General features: G+C 32.8%; 1 protein-coding gene across 2 annotated transcripts in view; it reads right to left on the bottom strand.

The window, feature by feature from the left end:
* LOC130447948 (peroxidasin) overlaps positions 1–21,599 on the bottom strand; it is an 82,232-nt gene that overhangs the window by 20,812 nt on the left and 39,821 nt on the right. The window contains exons 5-11 of one of the 2 annotated variants that reach the window (XM_056785020.1): positions 20,725–21,027; positions 15,485–15,757; positions 8,971–9,312; positions 4,275–4,514; positions 3,749–4,066; positions 3,385–3,671; positions 1,745–1,905 (exon numbers count right to left, since the gene is read on the bottom strand). In XM_056785020.1, coding sequence (XP_056640998.1) covers positions 1,745–1,905; positions 3,385–3,671; positions 3,749–4,066; positions 4,275–4,514; positions 8,971–9,312; positions 15,485–15,757; positions 20,725–21,027 — 1,924 coding nt within the window. The remainder of the gene's footprint in view (positions 1–1,744; positions 1,906–3,384; positions 3,672–3,748; positions 4,067–4,274; positions 4,515–8,970; positions 9,313–15,484; positions 15,758–20,724; positions 21,028–21,599) is intronic. The other variant, XM_056785021.1, reaches the window with a different exon arrangement.

The raw sequence follows: 21,599 nt of genomic DNA, 5'->3' as shown, positions 1-21,599 counted from the left end.
TTGCAAATAAATCAGTTGGTTGTTCGCAAGTGCCAATTTTTGTGAAAACATCATCTTTTTTTTCGGGCAGTATTTAAAATTTGTTCCGCTGCTGAAATTTCAGAACATAAAAAAAGTGTTTTGTTCTTATTTCTTGTTTGTTTACCACAGATTAAACATTTCTGTTTCGTATCAAGTTATAATTCACTTCTTGATGACCGACGAACACGTTGGCTACCTAAAACATTTGCTTCTGTAGAGGAGGTAGAAGTAAAGGCATTCTCCTGCTTTAGTAATGCTACTTTCGACGCCTTATTTTTTCTTCACTAATATAAGTTGCAATACAAGCTCGATGCCAGAAACAATTGTGTGCAGTAAAGTCTGTATCACTTTCTATTTTCTTACTAATATCATCTTTTCTGCGATCCGCTGCATTTTTAATACTAATAAACGTTTGTGGTTTTGGATTCTTCACTAAATCACCCGTTTTATCACAAAACAAACACGACAATTCATTTATCTTTCGCTTCTTCACATTTATTACTCGTAGTGACATTGTCCGCGCTTTTATTTAAATAAATAACACTAATAAAACAGTCGACTGCTATAAAACTTAAATATTATTACTTAAATACGCAAAAATAAACCGTTATGGGCTACCAATTTTTTTCTACTGAGTACTCCAAGCGCTATGACTCAGCAACGTGCCGAGCATGGAGAAGGGGAAGGGGAAAAGGGAAACGGACCAGCACAGCTGCCAGCAACATGTGATTTTCTATTATTTAGGGTCTCAGATAAAAGAATTTGAGCATAGTTGCCGGTCCTCACATTTTGTATACTCAACTCCATCCAGCGCCTGGACGGGCATGTCGTAGAGATGAGCTGTGGAAGTTAAGAATCGATAATTCAGAAGATTTAAATTCAGCTTTACTTGTGAAATTAGATAACACGAAAACGAAAAATCCAAGAACGTTCACTGTAAGGCTGAGGCCGCACTACGATTTTTTTCAGCTAGCGGTTAATCGCTACAACCGCGATCCCCTTTGCGGTTTCGAAAAGGGTGCACCCTTTTATTTTAATTAATATGATGTTGTAGTACAAAATATCCCCTACAAAATACGGTTTTAATATTGAGCGATTTATTGTCGAAAAACCAACTACGTTTTTTTCAAAATTTCGGAGCACTAATTTTGGAGCATTGGAAAAAGAGAAATATGGAGCGTACAAGCCATTGCAAAAAAGGGTTCGTATCGACATGCAGGTGCCTACTTTACTGTAATAGTGATTGCCCTAATTGCTTGGAAGAGTCTTATCTAAACATTTCTATTTTAGACACTTAAGAAGACGCTGATAGCGACGACGAAGTTTGGCACGTAGATGGACGAGAAGAGGAAGAAGATATTAGTGATGATGAAATATAATTATTCAAAATTGAATCTTTATTATTTTCTAAATAAAAAATTTTATTGATTTTGAAAATATTTTCAGTTTTATTTGAGCTGAAATATTTAAAAAGTAACAGTTCTTAAAAATACTAACGAAATAATCTCAATTCAATATAAATACAATATTGAATAATTTTTAATTATAAAAGAATCGTTGAGATTATTTTTCCAACTTTTGATATGATTAGGGGATGGTTTGGAGGGGTTGCATGCGCATCTTCATAATAGGAATTATAATAGTTGTTTAATTCATGACAAACAATTTTATTTTAAGATCGAATTAGGTTCAAGTACCTATCCCCTAATGAAATAATATTTACCTATTGCCCACTCTAGGATCATCTGGAGGGACGTCTATGGGGTAACAAGGAGCTTTATAATCACAAGACTTTTTACAATCAATACCATCCCAGCTTTCAGATGTAACAGATGGTAAGGAGTGATCTAGGTCATGATCTAAAAATTGACCCCACTGCATCACCTGAAATAAAATATTGGTTTTAATATATTCCAATTCAGCGGCTATCAAACTGTAGGCACTACTGCAGGTGTTGTATAGTGTAGTGTTGTACACACTGTCCACTGACACTAATCAACACACAAGTTATCTTCTTAAAAGATCAAAGGTCAATCTTTACTCTCGGTCGCTAAACTCTATATGTGGAGTTTGGATACTCAATCAAATAGAGAAATATAGAGGAGACGATTGGATATGAATTCTTGTAGAAGAGAATAAATGAATTTATGGATTGACTATAGTCTATTTCAGAAAGGTATAGAGTAATAAAATGGGGAATTCCGTCCAGTTCGGCTCAAGTTCGGTATCGGCCATAGGTGTAGTTCTTGAAATAGTATTGTTTGTAATATTAAAATTTCAAGTAATTGCGAAAGAGAATTAAGAAAAGTATGTTTTCTGGCCTGAAGTGTCAATATCGAAATATTGTGTAGGGATTACTTACTTACTTACTTACCCTGTTTCAGATTCGGCTTTCCTTTTTACAAGTATCCTACCAGCACGCCTTTGGCACACTATTATTACTGTTTGTGAATGGATAACAATAGACTAAACCCATATATTGACCCCAACCCGGGTGGTACTACCTGCACTTGATAAAAAGAAAGAATTTTACAATGAAATCAATGCCAAAATATGAAAGTGACTTAAATATTCGTTGGGTCACTCTGTGGTCCCTTTGCATACCTAATGAGGTTTTATTACTCTATACCTTTCTGAAATAAATTATAGAGTGGAGTAGCAGAGATATTTCCTTCAAATTTTTTTTCAAATCCGTTCTCGTAAAAACGAAGATCTATGACGTTCTTGAATTTGTGTTTTAATACTATTTTTCACTTTTATTTTGTACTTTAAAATATTTACATAAACGAAAATTTTCATCAGCGTTATATTGCTAGGGGATGATAAGATGGGTGAAGGAAAATATTCCATTCGAATAATATGAGGAGTTCGTGAATTCGATTTGCTGAGCGAGATCTGACATAATCATGTACAAACAAATATTCTCCCAAGGTGTGCATCAATTAGAAGCATACTTTGCTTATCAAATATATTTTTTTTTTGGTCTCCTCCATATTTCGTCATAAATTACGATTGAACCAACCCAGTAATTAATCATGTATATTATAGACATATAAAAATGTGAAAACTACCCCCGTTCACTCACCTTTATGGTGGACTGTTGGCAATTTTGTTCTTTGTATCGTTTGTGGTAATCTAGCTCTTGTTTGACAATTCCAAACCCCAGATTTCACGAATCGTTTCATCAATTTGCTTAGAAAAACATACCCTTGGATTGAGTTATTTGGAAAAAACTATTATTCAATATTTTTTTTATAATCCAAATAGACATCGAAATATTCGCAAGTTGGGTTATTTTATGAATCCAGAGTAAATAAATTAATTCGATAAAGTTAATAACCGCGATTTCATGATATAGCTTACCATATGTGTTATTTCGGGATCAGGAGTTATTTTTTCGGTAGTAATCAACGTGGTTGATACCAATCTAGAACTTGGTTTATGATATCCATAATATTTTTTTTCTTTTATCCATCCAACTGGTTTTTGAAGACCGTCTTCATAAATCGGTTTTAGAATACGTCGGAATTCTGTTAAAGAAGCTCCCCAAGTCGGATGTTCCAAGTTGTTACAAGTACCATCTATGGAGCGATATTTCGAATGGAAACACATATTTGAACAGTTTCTTTCTAGTCTGTGTGAGGTACATCCTAAAATATGTATTCAATTTTTATTCAATATAAAAAGACGAAAACATAAGGAAATATAATTCCATGGTAGTATTTACCTGATAATCTAGCAATTAGATCTAAGTGTTCGTCTGACAGTAGTTCTTTATAATTGAAGTCAGCTGTGGAATTCAATGTTAAGTTTCCGCTTTCGACATATTTCCTTACGTTAGTTAATGTGCGTTCATATATTTCAGCTGCTCTAGCCAATTCCCTTGCAGGTGCGTCTGGGTATCGAACAATTCTAAAAAGTTCACCAGGATTGCGAGTGTCTTTATTTTTTATAAGATTCTCAATCGTACGATTTATGGCACGATCCACTTCTTCACTAGCTTCGGCGAAGGCTAATTTCACATATTGATCACCCACATTAACACCTATTGAAATATGATACATTTTTTTATTACATTCGAGATATTTCGAGTATTTTTGACCTTGTGAAAGTGATATTTTCCTTAGTTTCATTGATTGAAATAATTAAATTGTTCCAGTTGCGTCACATTATTGAATTGTGTTTGACAGAAAACGGAGTAATATTAAAAAAATATTCATGTAAGGAAGACTAGACAATGATAGTATACTCACCTACAGGATCTTTTAGCTTTTTAACTGTAACATATGCGTAAGCTAAGTCTCTGCCATAATCATTGAGCGCCATACACTCATATCTTCCTTGATCTTCGGGTACCACTTTGTAAATGTAGAGGTTACCATTTAAACTAACTTTGAATCGACCAGTTCTTTGCATTGTTGATCCATCCTTCTGCCAACTAATACCAGGCTTAGGATCTCCGATTGCTTTACATGGTAGCTCGATTGTACTACCTAAATTGAAACAACAAAACACTAGAAGGAGAGAAACTATTATATACAATTAAGAAATAGTCTGGAAAAGTGCACAAAGAAGAGAAAACTGGAAATTGCGGAATATGCACAAACATAATAAATTGGCGATTTCCATTGAAAATTCTATTTTGCATTATGCATTGTAATCAAAGAATGACGAAAACGAGATTGGCATTAGAGAATTTTCAGATGCGTTGCTACAAACGCTGGCCAAGGACATCGAGAGCTTTGAAGTTATTGTTTCTTCCTGTTAACTTCGTAAAAATTCAATGAGTGAAGTAACGTATTTTATCAGGTTTGAGGATCTGATTTTACTTACTACTTACTAGACGGATTTTAAGAGTCATCTTCTTCTTCTTCAACCTATTGTAGGCCTTATGCCTGTAGATTCCATCTTGTCATCCTTGAGATGTTGATGTCCATGAATCCATCAATATTTTTGGAGGTCTTCCTAAAGATCGTCGTGTCCCTGGTTTACCGTCTCGTGCGATCTTTGCTAATCTTTCTCTGGTCATCCTGTCCACATGTTCGTTCCAAGCTCTTCTACGTTTACGTTCCCATCTGACTATGTCTTCCACCTCACATTCGCGTTTTATGTCTGTGTTTCTCTTTCTGTCTCTTAGTGTGCATCGTAATAGGTTTGTGAGTATTTTCATTTCTGTTGTTCGAATGATGTTCTTTTGTTGTGCTCTCTTGTTTCTATAGTATATGTCAATATGGGTCTAACGCAGGTTTTATATATTTTAACTTTGGCCCTTTTGTTCATACTGGTATTATTGCAGATAATGTCCCAGAGTGCACCTGATATTCGGCTGGCTTTGTTTGCTTGTCCTTTTACTTTATTTTTTCTGCGCTGATTTGTGTGTCTAGGTAGTCAAATTACATTACCTGTTCTATGGTTTTATTTTCTAGAGTGAGTTTGCACATCATTGGTTCTTTAGTGATGACAAGGGTTTTAGCTTTTGCGGTGGATACTTGCGTGTTTTAACTTTTACGTAGAATGAAATAGGAGCTGCTGTAAGTCTCTGCCACAATTACAGCGTCATTGAACAGTTGCGGGCTTAAGGAGTCTCCCTGTCGGATACCCGTTGGTGTTTGTATTTCCTCTGTCAGGTTTTGGTTAACTAATATGTGAGTGGATGTTATAGTTTAAATGTCTTATTATGGTTTCCGAACGTATTTCTTTTTTAGGATGTCTACTACGTCGCTTAGCCTCACCCTGTGAATGCTTTGGTGAAATTTTAATTTTAATTTAATTTTTATTATCAGTTAGCAAAATGGGTCTTTGAAATTGATTTCAATTTCAAAATAAGATCATTGGTTCAAAGCTAATGTGCGAATTTTCAAATAAGGATGAATAATTCTTTTAGATCGTTGAACGTGTATCACTTGCTTTCCTGTTAACTTACTATACACATTGCTAGACAAGCGATTGTTCACCCAGTTAATATAATTTGTTTATTAATTTAAGATAATAAACTTTTCTTGGTGGTAGGAACTAATATGTTGTATCATATCATATACAGCTGTAACAGTGTGTAAGTCGTAAATAAAAAAAAATTTCACGTCCTCAAGTGGATTTAATTTAATTATTATATTATTATTTCTCATGTTCGTTGGATTGTATTTATTTATTTTAACCAATTTATCTTCACGTAATCTATTTTTTATCGGAAATATTCCTTATCACAACAAATTTGTTAAAACAACTTCGACAACCTTACCAACTACACCGTTAAGACTCGGTACACGTTTCAACAAGATGTGGGTATATAAGTAGCGAAGCAATTATACGAGGGTGGTGTCAAGTAAGAAATTAAAAAGTGAAATGAATATAGTTTAAAAAACTAAAAAAAGCATATCAAACCAAAAATTTGAAATTTTTCAAATAAACTTAAAACAATAATGGATGACAAATGCCAGTATTATTGTAAAAAACCGTGAGGCACATTGTTCTATAATTTTCTTTCGCTTTTTTCAAAATTATACTTGTATTTTTCATTTATGATAGTTTTAAGCTTATTTTAAAAATCATTTTCAACTTTTCAGTTTTCAGTTTAGTTATTTTAAACAATATTTGTTCATATGGGGACAAATGAAATGAAATTTTTAAAGTTCTATAGGTACATCATGCAATAAATAATCATAAAAATTTGAATAAAGTAACATGTATCTATTTAATTATCCATGATATCTTGTAATACAAGTATATAGTTCAATCACAGTTGATATAATAAAAAATGCTAGAGAATACTAAAATATACCGAGAGGAGTTTATAATAGCTTCAAAACTAAATAAGGATATCAATATTCAAAGACTCCTCTTTCACAAAAATGTACTCTACAGTACTTACAGTTTTGGTTCCGGCACTTTTTTTCGACTTCCACGTAGTTTTCGAGTTACTCCTAATTCAAAATATTTTTAAGCGTTCAAACCCATTTTATAATGGAAATTTTGAGGTTAGGAAAAAATTGGAACCTTTTTTGTACAGAATGATGTACTCCACATTTTTTGCCCCGACAGTTTGTGTCGAAATCCTCATAGTTTTCGAGTTATCCGTAATTCAAAATATTTTTGAGCGTTCAAACCTATTTTATAATCGAAATTTTGAGGTAAGGAGAGCATAGTTTTCGAGTAATCCGCAATTTAAAATGTTTTTGAGTACATGAACCCATTTTACCGTGAAAATTCTGAGGTTAGGAAAAAATGCTTGAAGACCAATCTATAGAGAATTTTGTGCTATAAATTTTTTGACCCAGCACTTTTTTTGGAATTTCTCGTAGTTTTCAATTATTCGCGATTCAAAATATTTTTGAGTATATAAACCCATTTTAAGGTGAAAATTTTGAGGTTAGGAACAAATATCTGGCATACTTATTGTAGAGAGTTTTGTACGCTACATTTTTTGTTATGACAGTTTTTTCGAATTCCTTATAGTTTTCGTGTTATTCGCGTTTTAAAATTTTTTTGAGTTTTAAGTCCCAAAATTTATAAAACCCGAGCCCGTAATTTTGTTAAGAGTTACTAGACTTATTCAGTATCCCAAAACCTCCCAGAATCTAGAAAATCAAAACCGCCCAATTTAATTTAAGATTTTAGCTCAAATCAGTAGGTGATCCACGTAAAGAAGCTTCCGTTACCATTAGATGATGTCAAAAGCTCTAACGCGAAAAGGATTTCTTTGGCCGAACTCAAAGCGACGACTGAAGTTTTGGATTTTGGAGAATGACTCGAGAACCGTAAATAAAGTTAAAAGTAGGTAGACATTGGTAAGGATCGACCAACAAAAGATAATATGTACTAGTAGCGACTGAAGGCATTATTAAGAGTTTCCAACTTTAACACCATATTACATTGTAAATATGTCAGCCAAACAGGAATAGGATAACGTGCCGACCCGTTCCTCACATATTGTGCAAGAGTTTTTGACGATAAGGCATTTAAACGAATCTACACTCACTTTATATCCTTGATCTTGCCCCTGTGCCTTTTTTTTATTTTATGAAATGAAGTCACACCTCAAAGGAACTCATCATGGTAGCGTAGAGGAGGATAAAGAAACTGTAATAGTGGTTCTAAACATGCTAATTTCAGACGATTACGAATGATGATTTGAATCATAGAAGTAATGTTGGAGTCATTGTGTATAGTTAAATGGGGGAGACTATTGTGAAGATCAATGACAGAATTTTGTATGAAACTCCATTTACTTTTGTTTTATTAATAAATTAGCAGTACCTATTGAATTGACATACCTCGTATATGAAATAACAACAGTAGCGTATCATCAACTTAATGCTAATGATATGAAATTTTAGAAGCTTGAGTAGTACTATGACTTTTTTCACAAAAGCTATACTCATTTGGTTTTTAATATGTGGGAAGATGATACATATATGTATTTTCAAAACAAAACTTCACAGCAGTTTATGTACAGAATGTAAAAATTAGTTCTGAATAAATACAATTTTTATTATAGAAGAGATTTTCTTAGTCACGATTTAGAAAAAAATAGAGCCAATGATGAAAGTTTATTTAAATTTTCATCGTAGATATAGATAATGCTTGGCAAAATTTATTTGTATTAAGTTAGTTATTTGAAATTTTTTATGTGGGTTCTACCAACTTTTATAAAAACAAAGCTGGAATTTCTGGAACCTTTGGTGATACTCATACTGAATACACTGTTTACACTACCACTACACTAACCCTCACAATTACACTGTCTGCCACGTGTTTCGATAACCAAGTTATAGTCTTCAGGGACTGAAGGTGAACTTACTTAGTTGATAATGAAAGTTGAAACTGAAGGTTAACACACAGTGTGATTGTGTGTGTTGGTGAAGTGATGGCGTAAGCAGTGTATTCAATAAAAACAAGGTAATAAAACAAGTCGTACTTATACAAATATTGTGGTTAATCAGATGTACTAACCTTCCAATGCTTCAATATTATTGGGCTTATAAATCAATTTTGCTGGTTTGTGTGATGTTTCTTCAATAATAACCGACGCACTTACTTCGCGCATTCCCACTTCATTCCAGGCTTCACAAACATAGATGGTTGCATCAGACACTTGTACATTGTTAATTTCAAGTACCCTTTTGTTATCAGTAAATTGTACTCTACCATTTTCATCATTGGGAAGAATTTCTTCATCATTTTTGTACCATATAATTTCGGGATTGGGTGTACCAGAAGCAACGCATTCAAGTTTTATGTTATTACCAACTTGAGTGATGATATTTTCAGGCTGAATACTAAATATTGGTGGAGCTGAAAAAATATTTCAATTTTTAAACTGATAGGACACGAAAAACATTCCGGAGGGATCACGTGGAAAGAATGCCAGAAGACAGATAGGCAAAGTGGTCTAAAACTCAGAGACCTAACACACGCAGACCTGTAGGCAGACGACCAAAGAGGTGATAAGAGAGCTGGAGTACAGCTTCTCATGAAGATCCAGGAAGAGGGCCAAACGTACAGGATTGAACAGGACTTGGACCTATTGAAAGAGGAAGAAGAGAAGAAGAAACTGATAGTAATTGAAAAATATGAGTGAAGAAGATTATTCTTGACGATTGCCTATGCCTTATGCTTCATTTTGTTTATCTCTTCTCCGATCTGCTAAAGACACATGTGTGGTAGATCAGATCTTTTTTAAGGCTGTACCAAAAGTGAAATTAGTTACCTTCCAGTGTTTTACCACAAGTTACACAGCCACGTTGTCTGCGAATGCTATAACAAGGTCGCTTTCCCTTGACAATATCAGTGTCGGCAGCCTTTTGCACATAATGTTCTTAGTGATTAGGTTGAACCTCCAGTGCCTTTGTACTTGTTAAGGCAGTTCTTTTTTGTCGCACTTGAGTATTTTGTCAGTGGTGTAGTTAGCTGTTTGTAGTCTGTTTGAAAACAGTTTTGGTTTTCTTCTAGTATATATTCTACAATTACTTTTATTTTCCTATGTAGTATAATATGGCCACACTAGACTTTACTTCCTAATTGAATTAAGCATTGTATTAATCTAGAAAGAATCCTTGTGGTTAGATTAGGTTAGCGCGACGATTGAAAGTTCGTTTAGGCATGCGACTAGCTGCGGACATGCCGGCTGTTACATAGGCTTTGAACCATATCTGGAGCATCCTGTATGATTTGCCTCATGAGTTGTCCTATTGTGTGTGAGTATTTTACACGATGTTTTTCAATTTTATCTAAAAACCTACAAAATTAATTTGTCCTCTTTATTTTTGAACCTTTTGTACATAACGAAAATTCATCTCAAGATTTTTTTTCTCTACTACATAAATCTTTGATTTGTTGAACTTCTATTATGGTGATATTTCTTCAATTATATCTTTTCAATTTCTTCAATTATTTCTTTGCAACCATATAATTTAAAAACACCAAATTTGGTCTATTGTATGACTGTTAAGGGTATTAAATAATGATAAGTAGGAAGAGATCGAACCCTTCTGGGGGGTTCATTAGGAAGTTTTTTATCTGTCAGTTGATTTGAGAAATTTTATTTTCATACCATTCAATTCAAAAACGTTTTTAATCTTGTAATTTTCGTTAATTTGAAAACATATTTGCAAATAGCGTTGGATGTAAATTTTATTCCAGATTTAACAAAGTAATAGATACATTTCAATACGATTTAATGGAAAAACAAATAATTAAAATAAATAGTATTGTAGAAAGAACATGAACACTTAAATAATTTGAAGAAATTGCTAAAAATGATTATAATTTCCTTTTAGATACAAAATTATTTTTGGTCGAAAATTGAAGTCGATTCTGGCCATTAGCTGATGATCATTGTTTATATCTGTAATGCGATTATACAATTCTTCTCGGTAATCAATAGGAGAAGAATAAGTAGACTCCTTCAATGTCCCTAAAAGGTTAATCTTGAGGACAATTATTTCCTCGTCCCGTCCATATATTTGAATATTGATGATTCAAGGAGTCTTTAACATTGACAACAAAAGAAGGTGGTACTCCATTCCTCCAAACTACTACCTACTTCTGAAATGTCACCTAGCCAATAGAACCTTAAAAAAAAGTTAATGAGGAAAAGTCCGAACTTTTTACTAGAGCAGCAGGGTTGCCACGGGGTACCGAACTAGGCCCGCTATTTTGCACACTGTATACATCAGATATACCAGTATACAATATCATGAACTTTTGCTGACGACACAATCATCCTCTCTACTAATCAAGAGCCAAAAAGAGCAAAAAAAATATTCAGGCTCATCTTAACCAATTACAAGAGTGGCTTCAAAAATGGAGGATTGAAGTAAATGAGAGCAAATCAACAAATGTAGCATTCACCCAACGTAAGGGTACATATCCTCCAGTTAAGTTGAAAACTACAAAAATACCACAATTAGATGGTACTAAATACTCAGGATTCGTACTAGACAAATACATTGGTTGATACGGAGAAAATTCAAAGTTTCACTTGAAAAAAAAATCCTTATCTACTGTCTGAAGTGAGTGAGTTTTATGTATGAAACGCCTCAATTATCTAGGAAACGGCTTGTACAATTTTTATAAATTTTTGTCTACAAGAGTCGGTCGGTATTATGGTGATATCTACATTATTGTCAGATCTTTCCTTTTTCCGGAAAAGTAATGAACTTTGTTATTTCAAATGGATCGCTTTTCGAAATCCTCAAGAAATTATTTTTAAATCGAATATTTCCTATACCTAAATGCCATAAATTCGGAGTTATAGCTACATTTGCGTTATCTCCGCCGAAATTAAAATAATACATTTAGGTGGCTATGACTGTTTCAGTAACAAATTTGACGTTTCAATAAATTATTATTGCTGAAGTTTATTGAAAATTACAATGAATCGTTTATCTTAAAAAGAACAAATTTATATTTTAATGATATTAGGATATGGTGATAAGCGTAGAAGTCAACAAGAAACGTGTGATATCTCTAATAATTTATATCCTAACAGAAATTCCAAAACAACATCTACTGTAAATTAGTAAAAAAGTTTAACGAAACTGGTTCAGTAAAAGATTTATACAAATCAGGGCGCAGAAAAACTTCATCAACTGAAAATAAATCTTTAGATGTTTGTGTCCTGTTAGAAGACGATCCACACTTGAGTACTAGACAACTTGATATTTCGCAAACATCCGTAATGAAAATTTTAAGTGATAATAAATTCCATCAACCAAAGTAACGTTGGTTCAAGAGTTGTCAGATGACGATTTTGATAGACGTGAAGAGTTTGCAGACCTAATGATGAAAAAATGTTACAATCAAAACGATCCAAATTTTTTAAGTAATGTATTGAGTGGTATTGAGTATTTTATTTTTAATGGAAACGTAAATCAGCATAATTGTAGATACTTGTCACTTAACAATCCTCGTTGGATGCGTGAATCCCATACCCAATATCCCGAAAAATTGAATGTATGGGTTGGAATAATAGGCGACAAAATAATTGGTCCTTTTTTTCAATGAGGGAAACTTCATTGATCAGGCGTATTTAGATTTATTGGAAAATAGTATTATACATTTAAAAAAAACTTCATTATTAGAAATTTTCATATTGTGTTTCCTAAAAGATGGATTGGAAGGCGTGGTTTTATGGGATGGCCCCCGCGATCACCTGACATGAATCCTTTAGACTATTTCCTGTGGTGTTACTTAAAACCATCGTTTATAAAACAAAATCTGCCAATATTCAGGAATTAAAAGATAGATTGAAAATTTTAAAAATCGCATGACTTGTATTGAAGTACATCGACAGCATTTTGAGCATATGTTGTAATCGCCTTCACTGTATGTTTTCTAAAATTCATAATTTTTCTACTTAAACATTTAAAGATTTGTCTTCAGTTGTTGTAGCGCCATGATTTGGATAAATATTTCACTGCACAAGTTTCGTTAAACTTGTTACAAACTTACTGATATTAGACCTTGTTACGAGATTTGTATTAGCACATAAATTATTAAAGAATAATCAAATTAAACGAGTTATTCAATCGTAGACATCTAAATGTACAATATTTATTTATTTATTATAACTTTTGTGGAGATACTGTAAATGTAGCTATAACTCCTAAAATTATGGCAGTTAGGTATAAGGAACATTAGATGAAAAATAATAGGTATTTCTTAAGGATTACTAAAAGCGAAAAATATACAGAGTGATCAATTTGAAATAACAAAGTTCATTATTTTACCGGAAAAAGAAAAGATCTGACAACAATGTAGATATCACCATAATACCGGCCGTATCACAAGACCCTTGTATAAATTTATAAAAATCTTAAAAGCCGTTTCCGAGATAATTGGAGCGTTTCATACATATAACTCACTCTGTATATCAAAACACGCCAGTTACGTGGACCTGGGAGTGCCCACTGGACAAGAAGTATATACCTAGTATAAAGTATTAGAGGTTACATCTAACGCGCAAATTAACTCAAAGAATGTAAATTAATATTCTGATTGTAAATACCACTGGTTCAATCGAATATTGAGTGATAGGGCCGACACAAATAATTATCTTAAACTCATTAGATTATGTCAGGGTTGTTATATTAAAAGTAATTATATTTATTCATATTTGTAATACTACTAAGTGTTAAGAAAGCCTCATCAGTAAAATAAATTTTCTTTTAAAAAGTGAATATGCAGACATAAAATAAATCGACAGGAATTCACTCACTGAACTCTTGAGATAACAAATCTTACAATTATTGTGCATGATTATGGATGGAGTAAATTACGTCTAATAGCTTGGTATATAGATGATCTTGATATGCCATTCTGTTCAAATAACTCCCAAAATAATACCTAGAATATTACCCGTTTTAATATTTTCTCACAGTAGCCTTGTAAATGACCTGAAGAAGATCTGCGTCAAAGGTACAGAAATATCTTTCAAAAGTGAAATCTCAACAAGATAAAGAAAAATCTATTTCATTGTATATCATTCTAAATGTACGTCCAATGAAGTCTACAGATGACTAATAAGCGCTCTCACTCTAACAAGTTCCCATATGCATTGCTTGCACTCGCACGGACACGTTTTTCACTCTGGCAGACTGTTGGTTATGGAATTTCTTTCTGGCATTAGATATTATGACAAAATTGGATTTTTTTTATAAATATTTATAATCAATTAGAAGGGATGTAAATGACAAAAATTTTATGAAGTAACAATACCGTCGAAAGTAATTTCCTAAAATTTTATGACTTATACTTTAACAGAAATAAGACTTATTTCTGACTCTCTTTAAAAATTTAGGGTAGTTCACCACGACCACATAGGGCTGCCAGAAGTGGCTTTTCAGCATCTGTAGGTATTAAGGTTTGACTGTGAAAAGATTCATGACTTTTGAAATGATCGGCTAAAATTGTTCACTGGCTCTTGGTCTATATATATCTCTCCTGTTTATCTTCTTTATATCTTTCAACAATATAACATGTTTCTCTTCCATTCATTTAAAAAAATTTATTAAGTAGTACTGAATTGCATATTCTCAATTTTGACTTGATTTTATAACAACAGCAAATTCTCGTCATTTTTCACAACTTCTTAAATAGTTTACATGTCTTTGGCTATTCGACTTTTCCTTGAAAATGACGTTTTAGGGAAAATTACAAAAGTAAAAAAGGTTTTAGAATTAAATTATCTATTGTATGAAAATAGATTTTTTAAAATCATCTGACATATAAAAAACTTCTGTTAAAGTTTAAGTATATAATAGACAGAACGGTTCGATCGCCTTCTAATTACCATTACTCAATACCCTAATCAGTCTCATACAGTGTACCAAATTTGGTATTTTTAAGCTAACAGGGACCTACTTTAAGGCCCTATACCTTGTCCCCAATCTTCCAAACAGCCATTAATAATTAATAGAGAACTAGCTAATCTGCGAAGATTCAATTCAATTAATGATTTAATTGAATATAGTGTTATTACATTTTATTTTTGTGGAAAATATTTATAGCAAATTTTTGTCTTGCTATTTCACCAGTAATAACTTGAGGATTCTCGATAACGGCTAAGAGTACACCATGTTCCTTTTCTCAGGTGGTAAGTTCTTGTTCTTTGTTTTTTTCGTTAACCACCACCAATCATTCCTGCCTTTGAGTCACTCCGTTCAGGATCCCACTGTAAATTATTTTTGATGCACGTAAACCATTTCTCATGTATTCCTAATATCAAAATTATATCTGTTTGTTGTTCTATGTAAGGAAATTATTACAAATCACAATTTTTCAACATAGAAACAGGTAATAATATAAAAACTGTTTTTTCTGAAGTTTTGCTTGATCATTATAAACGTTATCTATGTCATTATCCCATTATGCCATTATCTATGTCTGCTGACAAAAATATATCAATAGTACAGCATTTGAAAACTTATTTATTTGCAAACGTGTAAAAGCACATTCAACTTGCCTTTAATCATTACAATTCCATCAGCTGTTACTCTACCATTGACATTAAAAGCTTCACATTGGTAAGAACCGTGATCCGTTGGTTCAATATTTTTTACTGTAAGTGATCCGTCTGGGTGAAAAATGTATTTACTAGTGGGCTGGAGTCTAATTCCATCTTTAGACCAATTTATTATTGGAGTCGGGTCTCCCTCTGCTTTACATCCCAGAGTTGCTTCAAAGTCTCCAATAGAAGCGAAAATTTTGGTTGGTACTTCAGTGAATTTTGGTTGGTCTACGAAAAAAATAGTTTCCTATAAAGCTTATGAGTTATAAGAACCAAATAAAATGATGAGTAAACATAAAGATGAAACAAAACAACCTAGGATTTTATTTAATATACGATTTATAGTTCGTTGATCCATGGTTCATACATGGTATTGAACTTCGAGCTACCACTGTAAATAAACTTGCTGATTCATATAATTTAAAAAACTTAATTATTTCATTGAACTGTTGTACACCATTTCATATTTTTAGTTCAGCTTAGTTGTATTTTTTTGTTTATGAGATCGATTTATAATCAATATTTTATTCTATAAATGTCTCTTTTTAAAAAGTGACTTCTCTTGTAGTAACTCTTAATTGGCGTAGTCAGAAGTAAAGTAAGAGAGTGTCTGTGATTTTTGTCATTAGCTAACGTTTGTCTACTACAAATTACATTTGAGAAACATTAATAAAAGTGTTCACATTGCAACAAACAATCATCAGACCGCGGAGATAAACTACACCATTTCAACCAGAGCAGCAACCTCATATCAATAATTCAGGCATAGAGTACCAGTACAGGTCAATGGAATCAGTTCTCAAGATCGGAAAACATTCCCTGGACCGTCAATATTCCCTGAATAATAATCAAGAACCCAAATATTCAACGATCATCTAATTTGACTGTGTGTCATTATGTGATATGGATACTTGATTAATAAGAGTGAAATAGTTTCCTACTAACACAACTACCTTTATTAAACGTGGCTTCATCTCCAAATAGAATACAGTCTCTCTGTTGATTAATTTTTCGTAAACCCCATCTACAAAATGATAGTATTTTTTCAAAATCAACTTCAGTTAATTCCTGTTGCAAGTAAATGTGTGCATTTTGTTTTTGTCGGAGATTCTTTGCACACCGTAGTAGCTCAATTCTTGTTCGCTGGAAATACTCATTACACTTGTGTAAGGGTTTTCAGTAACTGCCAGTAAAACATTAATTTCATTTTCTTCTGTCACAGAAGTTTATTACATTCTCCTATTATCCCGATTATATCAATTATTTCATCACTAGTGAAATTTACCGCTAAATCAAAAAACAATAATGTATCTATTGTCACATCATGTCATTCTCAAATATCGGTTCAATAGGTCTAAACAACAAAATAGATGGAATAAAACACCTGGAATATACCAAGCGTATAGAGAATATTTGCACTAGCGCTACAACACAGAACCGAGACCAAGCAGTGAAATTTTGGAGACCTCAACAATAACAAAACTTACCAAAATGTACATCCAAAGAATTATCAATATCGACTATGCTAACGAACTCTTTGATTATGGCATGAACTTAGTTGAGGATGAAACTATTCAGATCGATTACTATCTAGAACATAAGTTCTGCGAGCCATATGAAGAAATCTAAATAAATGCGACGAAAAAATGGAAAATGTTAGACTCCTAAAAGATGACAGTGAGCTACCTAACATAACTTTCTCAAACCCTCCTCTCAAATCCTTATAGACACTAGCGCTACCAAATTCTTAATCCCAATATTGCCTCTAAGTCTAAGTATTTCCATGATCATCATTTCCATTTATTGTAACCTCCATCTTCCACAATCGTTCTTGAGATTATTGTCCTGACATTCCAAAAGAGCGGAAATTTTGAATTCTAACTTTTAAAATTCCACAAAACTTCGATAGTTTAATAGGTCTTGATAATATCAATCCTTTACAAGTCAAACTCAATTTCCTCGATTCTGAACTGATAACCGAAAATTCGTTTCACACTCGAAACGATACAAATTCAGTTAAAAGTTCAGAAATATATTTAGTTAACTACTACCTCCTTAGGACCGAAATGTTTTCTCAAGAATGCCTGAAGAAAGATATTGAACGTCTCCTGAGAGCCGATCATATTGAGAAATAAGAAGAAATACAATTAAAATAACTGTGTAAAAGGTTTTCAGATGTTTTCCATCATCCAGAGTAACCCTTAACTTTTACCAATCGTATCAAACATAAGAACAACAGATGAAATTCCGATCTATACTAGGTCATAAAGAGGTTCAGAGAGAAATAATATTAATGCTGGAGCAAGGAATCAAGGACCTAGTCAGTCGCATTAGTCTTCAATAAATGGTGATAGACTACCATACGAAAAAACAATGATTGTGATTCCAAACATAACAGATATTAGGGAAAAACTAGAAAGATGTCGGTATGTCTCTCGACCTACTGGGTTTTACCAGATAGAAATTACATTCAATGTCCAAAACAGTTTCATGAATATCTCAGAATACCAAAATCCCTCCTGCTATATTCCAGAGAGTAATGGATGATGTACTTAAAGGATGGCAGGAGAAATTTGTCTGGTATACATGAACGACATAATTGTGTTTTCTGCATTCCTAAAAAAAAAATTTTAAAAATCATCTAGGGACTAAGAGAAACAGGATTCAGAATCTAACTGGATAAATGCAAATTTGTAAAAAAGGAAGTCGGCTTTATACTCGTAAGTCTTATAGTCATTCCAGAAGGAACTAAGCGTAATCCACACAACGTCAAACCAATTAAAGAGAAATTACGATTTTCCTTGATAAAGCATAATTAAGCAAGGACGTGAAATTAGAACACACACCATAATTTTTAGAATGCATTAAAACATATAAACAATTACTATATCCAGACTTTAGGAAGCCAATCGTATATGTATCCAGAATTCTGAATGATGCAAAAATGAAATAGTAGAGTATAGAAGAGGAAATGCTAGCAATAATATGGGCTACCAAATGTTTTCGTCCGTACCTTTTGGGAAAAAATTCAAAATTCTATCACTAAAAGACCAAATCTCAAAATATGGCGGCTATTGAGATCAACGCACTTATACTCAATAAACACCTTCAAGAAGAGACAAACACAAGATTTAGCTTCCTTGTACAATCACCCATGTTCCCACATTGACCCAAAACAGAATTTGAAACGACAAATTATCTACAAACTACATATAATTGAAGAATTATTGGAAGAATGGAAGAGGAAATCTCCAACAAACAACTATAACATGAAGGATCATCAAGTTATAAGACTTACTTCAAGAAAAAAATCCTAGAAGGAGACATTAAAATTTTTCAAGGAATATCTCGATCCCAAAAGGAAATACGCTTTATACTTAAAGGGAGAGATCTTCATCAACGTCTCTGCAGCATAGAATGAGAAACATTCAAGAACACGATAATGATTTTGTTAAATGCAATCAACTTTTAGAAGACAGAGGCATAAATGAAAGATTAACGCAAACCTGAAGACTCACTATTGGCCTAATAAATACATTTGATACTTAAATACGACATAAATCTCACAAAACCAAAGCATTTCTCAAATATGGACAGGTCTGTCCAATGAAAGGATTTATGTCCCAAATGCTCTCCACATCATGGAATACAATACATGATGGTATCCGACAGCGACACGAATTTGAGAACAGACTTATATTCCGCCAGAATATAGTTTCAAAAGAAATAGAGAAAAATTTGAAAATACAAGATGTTCTCAACAGCGAAGAAGAGCCATTAAAATCAATGCTCACCAATCAGCTAAAGACAGATTCTACACACTTAAGGATAACGTAGCTTAAGTTCCAACACCGCGTGAGTCGAAAAAATGCCTTTTTAATTTTTGAATTTTATTCCATAGAGAAGAAGAAGAGCATGGAGAGATCATGTCAATAGAATGGACGACGATCGACTAGCGAAAATCGCAAAGGAAGAGAGACCCAATACAAGTAGACCGCCTGGAAGACCACCAAAGCGCTGGTATGAAAGCTGGTCCTCGGAGTCACAACTTCGGCTGCCTCTTTGAAAACACTAGACATAGTCTTAAAATAAGAAGAAGAAGAGAATGTATAATTATACTGTATTTTCAAGTAATCCAATAATACTTTATGGCGGCAAAGAAAAGGTGCTGTTAGAAAAAAATCTTTCCTTGAATTACATTCTTAGATAGTAGTTAGTTACAAAATTTGTGCAATTCAATAGGAAAATATTTGGAAATTACAAAATTGTTCGTTTTCGTCAAATCTGCTCCAAACTCAAATCATATGAAAATTAATTAAGCTTATTTACGAGGATTTTGGAAAATTTTTTTCCTTTTTCATCGTTATCTCCAGTGATGTTCGATCACTTCCGACATCACCTCTTCATTGTTCGAAAATATCAAACTACCGAGAAATTTTTCCACGTTTACAAATTCACTGAAAATGTTCACTTTTGATAGCTTCCAAACAAATACTAAACATTGTGGTGTCTTCAAACTACAGTGGTATTTTTCAAACAACTACCGCCATCTCTAGGTCAGGCCAGATACTTTGGGACCATCCTCGTAAATGCTACTAATACAAAAATCTTGAATTCGAGCTATGTTATGGTAAGCTCTACACAGGACTAGACAAATCCTTGAAACATTTTAAATCAAAGTACGGAGGAGTCATGTGGATGCACCCTTGTACATTCGAAACGGAAACGAAAATAAGGATCTGGAAATCATATTATTGATCACACTTTCGTCAAATTTGTCATGAATTATGATCAAACTTTTCTTGTTGATGACCCAATGGTAATCGGTAATCGACGTTATAGATATGTGTTATGTATTATATATTCTGCATCCAACAACCACAGAGAAAATATTGGTCAATCAGTATTATAGGAGTTACAAGCAGATCGTTAAAATTATTTATAAATATTCCCGTCTCAGCCTCTCATTTCAACCGTTTGTTGCAATTTTACCAACTGCAACTAAGTAGCCATCACATTTGCGATTATCGATTGACGACCATCTTGTCACGCAGAAACACTTGACTTAACTCGTAGATTAATGGAAAAAATTGTGAGTATTTTGTTTGTCTGCTTTTGTACGGTTATTTTTGAAATTCATTATAATTATATTTTTGATTATATTAAATATTGAATATGTTAAAAATTGAAATTACCATTAGTATCACTAGCATATTTCTTTGGTTTTTTGACAATCATTTTCGCGGGAGCTGATTTTTCTTCTTTTTCAGTATTTTTAGCAAGACACTCGTAATATCCGACGTCATTTTCATCTGCATTTTGAATTAAAAGAGTGCCATTATTTAATATAACATATTTATGGTAGTCTGGTATGAGCTCTTGATCATCTCTCATCCAATAGATTGATGCTGAGCTGTCATACACTTTGCATGATAGAACTGCGTTTTCTCCCCAAGGGATTGTTACATCTTGTGGACCTTCCTTAATGAGATTGGTATCTGGAGAAAGAAATAGTATAATAAACTTTAACTCGTTTGTTTTAGTAAGAAATATTCATAAAATACAAATATTATTTAATGTGTAGCTCATACATTTATTCGAATTCTCATGTTACTACCCCATACTATGGATAATATTATGAAAAGTGATAATTCGATTATTCACACTCTATAACTTTAATTTTAAAATATACTTAACATGAAAAATGTCTCTACAAAAATTTATGGGCAGATTTTCAAACCAATCTAATAATTTCCTCGGGATATTTTGAAAAATATAAACATATTATTTGTTTGTCAATAAATAGCTTTACAAGCTTCTTAATTTGTATAGACGGACTTCATCTTTCATTATTTTCTATTCTCTATTCGATTCAAGGAGACCGCCTGGAAATCATATATGTCACAGAATATCGTTTGAAATGTTACAAAATATGATTATGTAACATCCACCAGTCTTTTTTTCTTATCCCATTTTCATTTATTTCTGCTTTCCGATATTTCACCTTTTGCAAATATATAATAATTTGTACTTTTGCATATTTGTCATTACACACCGATTTGCCGGCCGG

The sequence above is a fragment of the Diorhabda sublineata genome, chromosome 8 (genome assembly GCF_026230105.1).
Source record: "Diorhabda sublineata isolate icDioSubl1.1 chromosome 8, icDioSubl1.1, whole genome shotgun sequence".
NCBI classification, from domain to species: domain Eukaryota; kingdom Metazoa; phylum Arthropoda; class Insecta; order Coleoptera; family Chrysomelidae; genus Diorhabda; species Diorhabda sublineata.
Note: the sequence above shows the minus strand (reverse complement) of the source record. Positions and strands in the feature narration are given on the sequence as shown.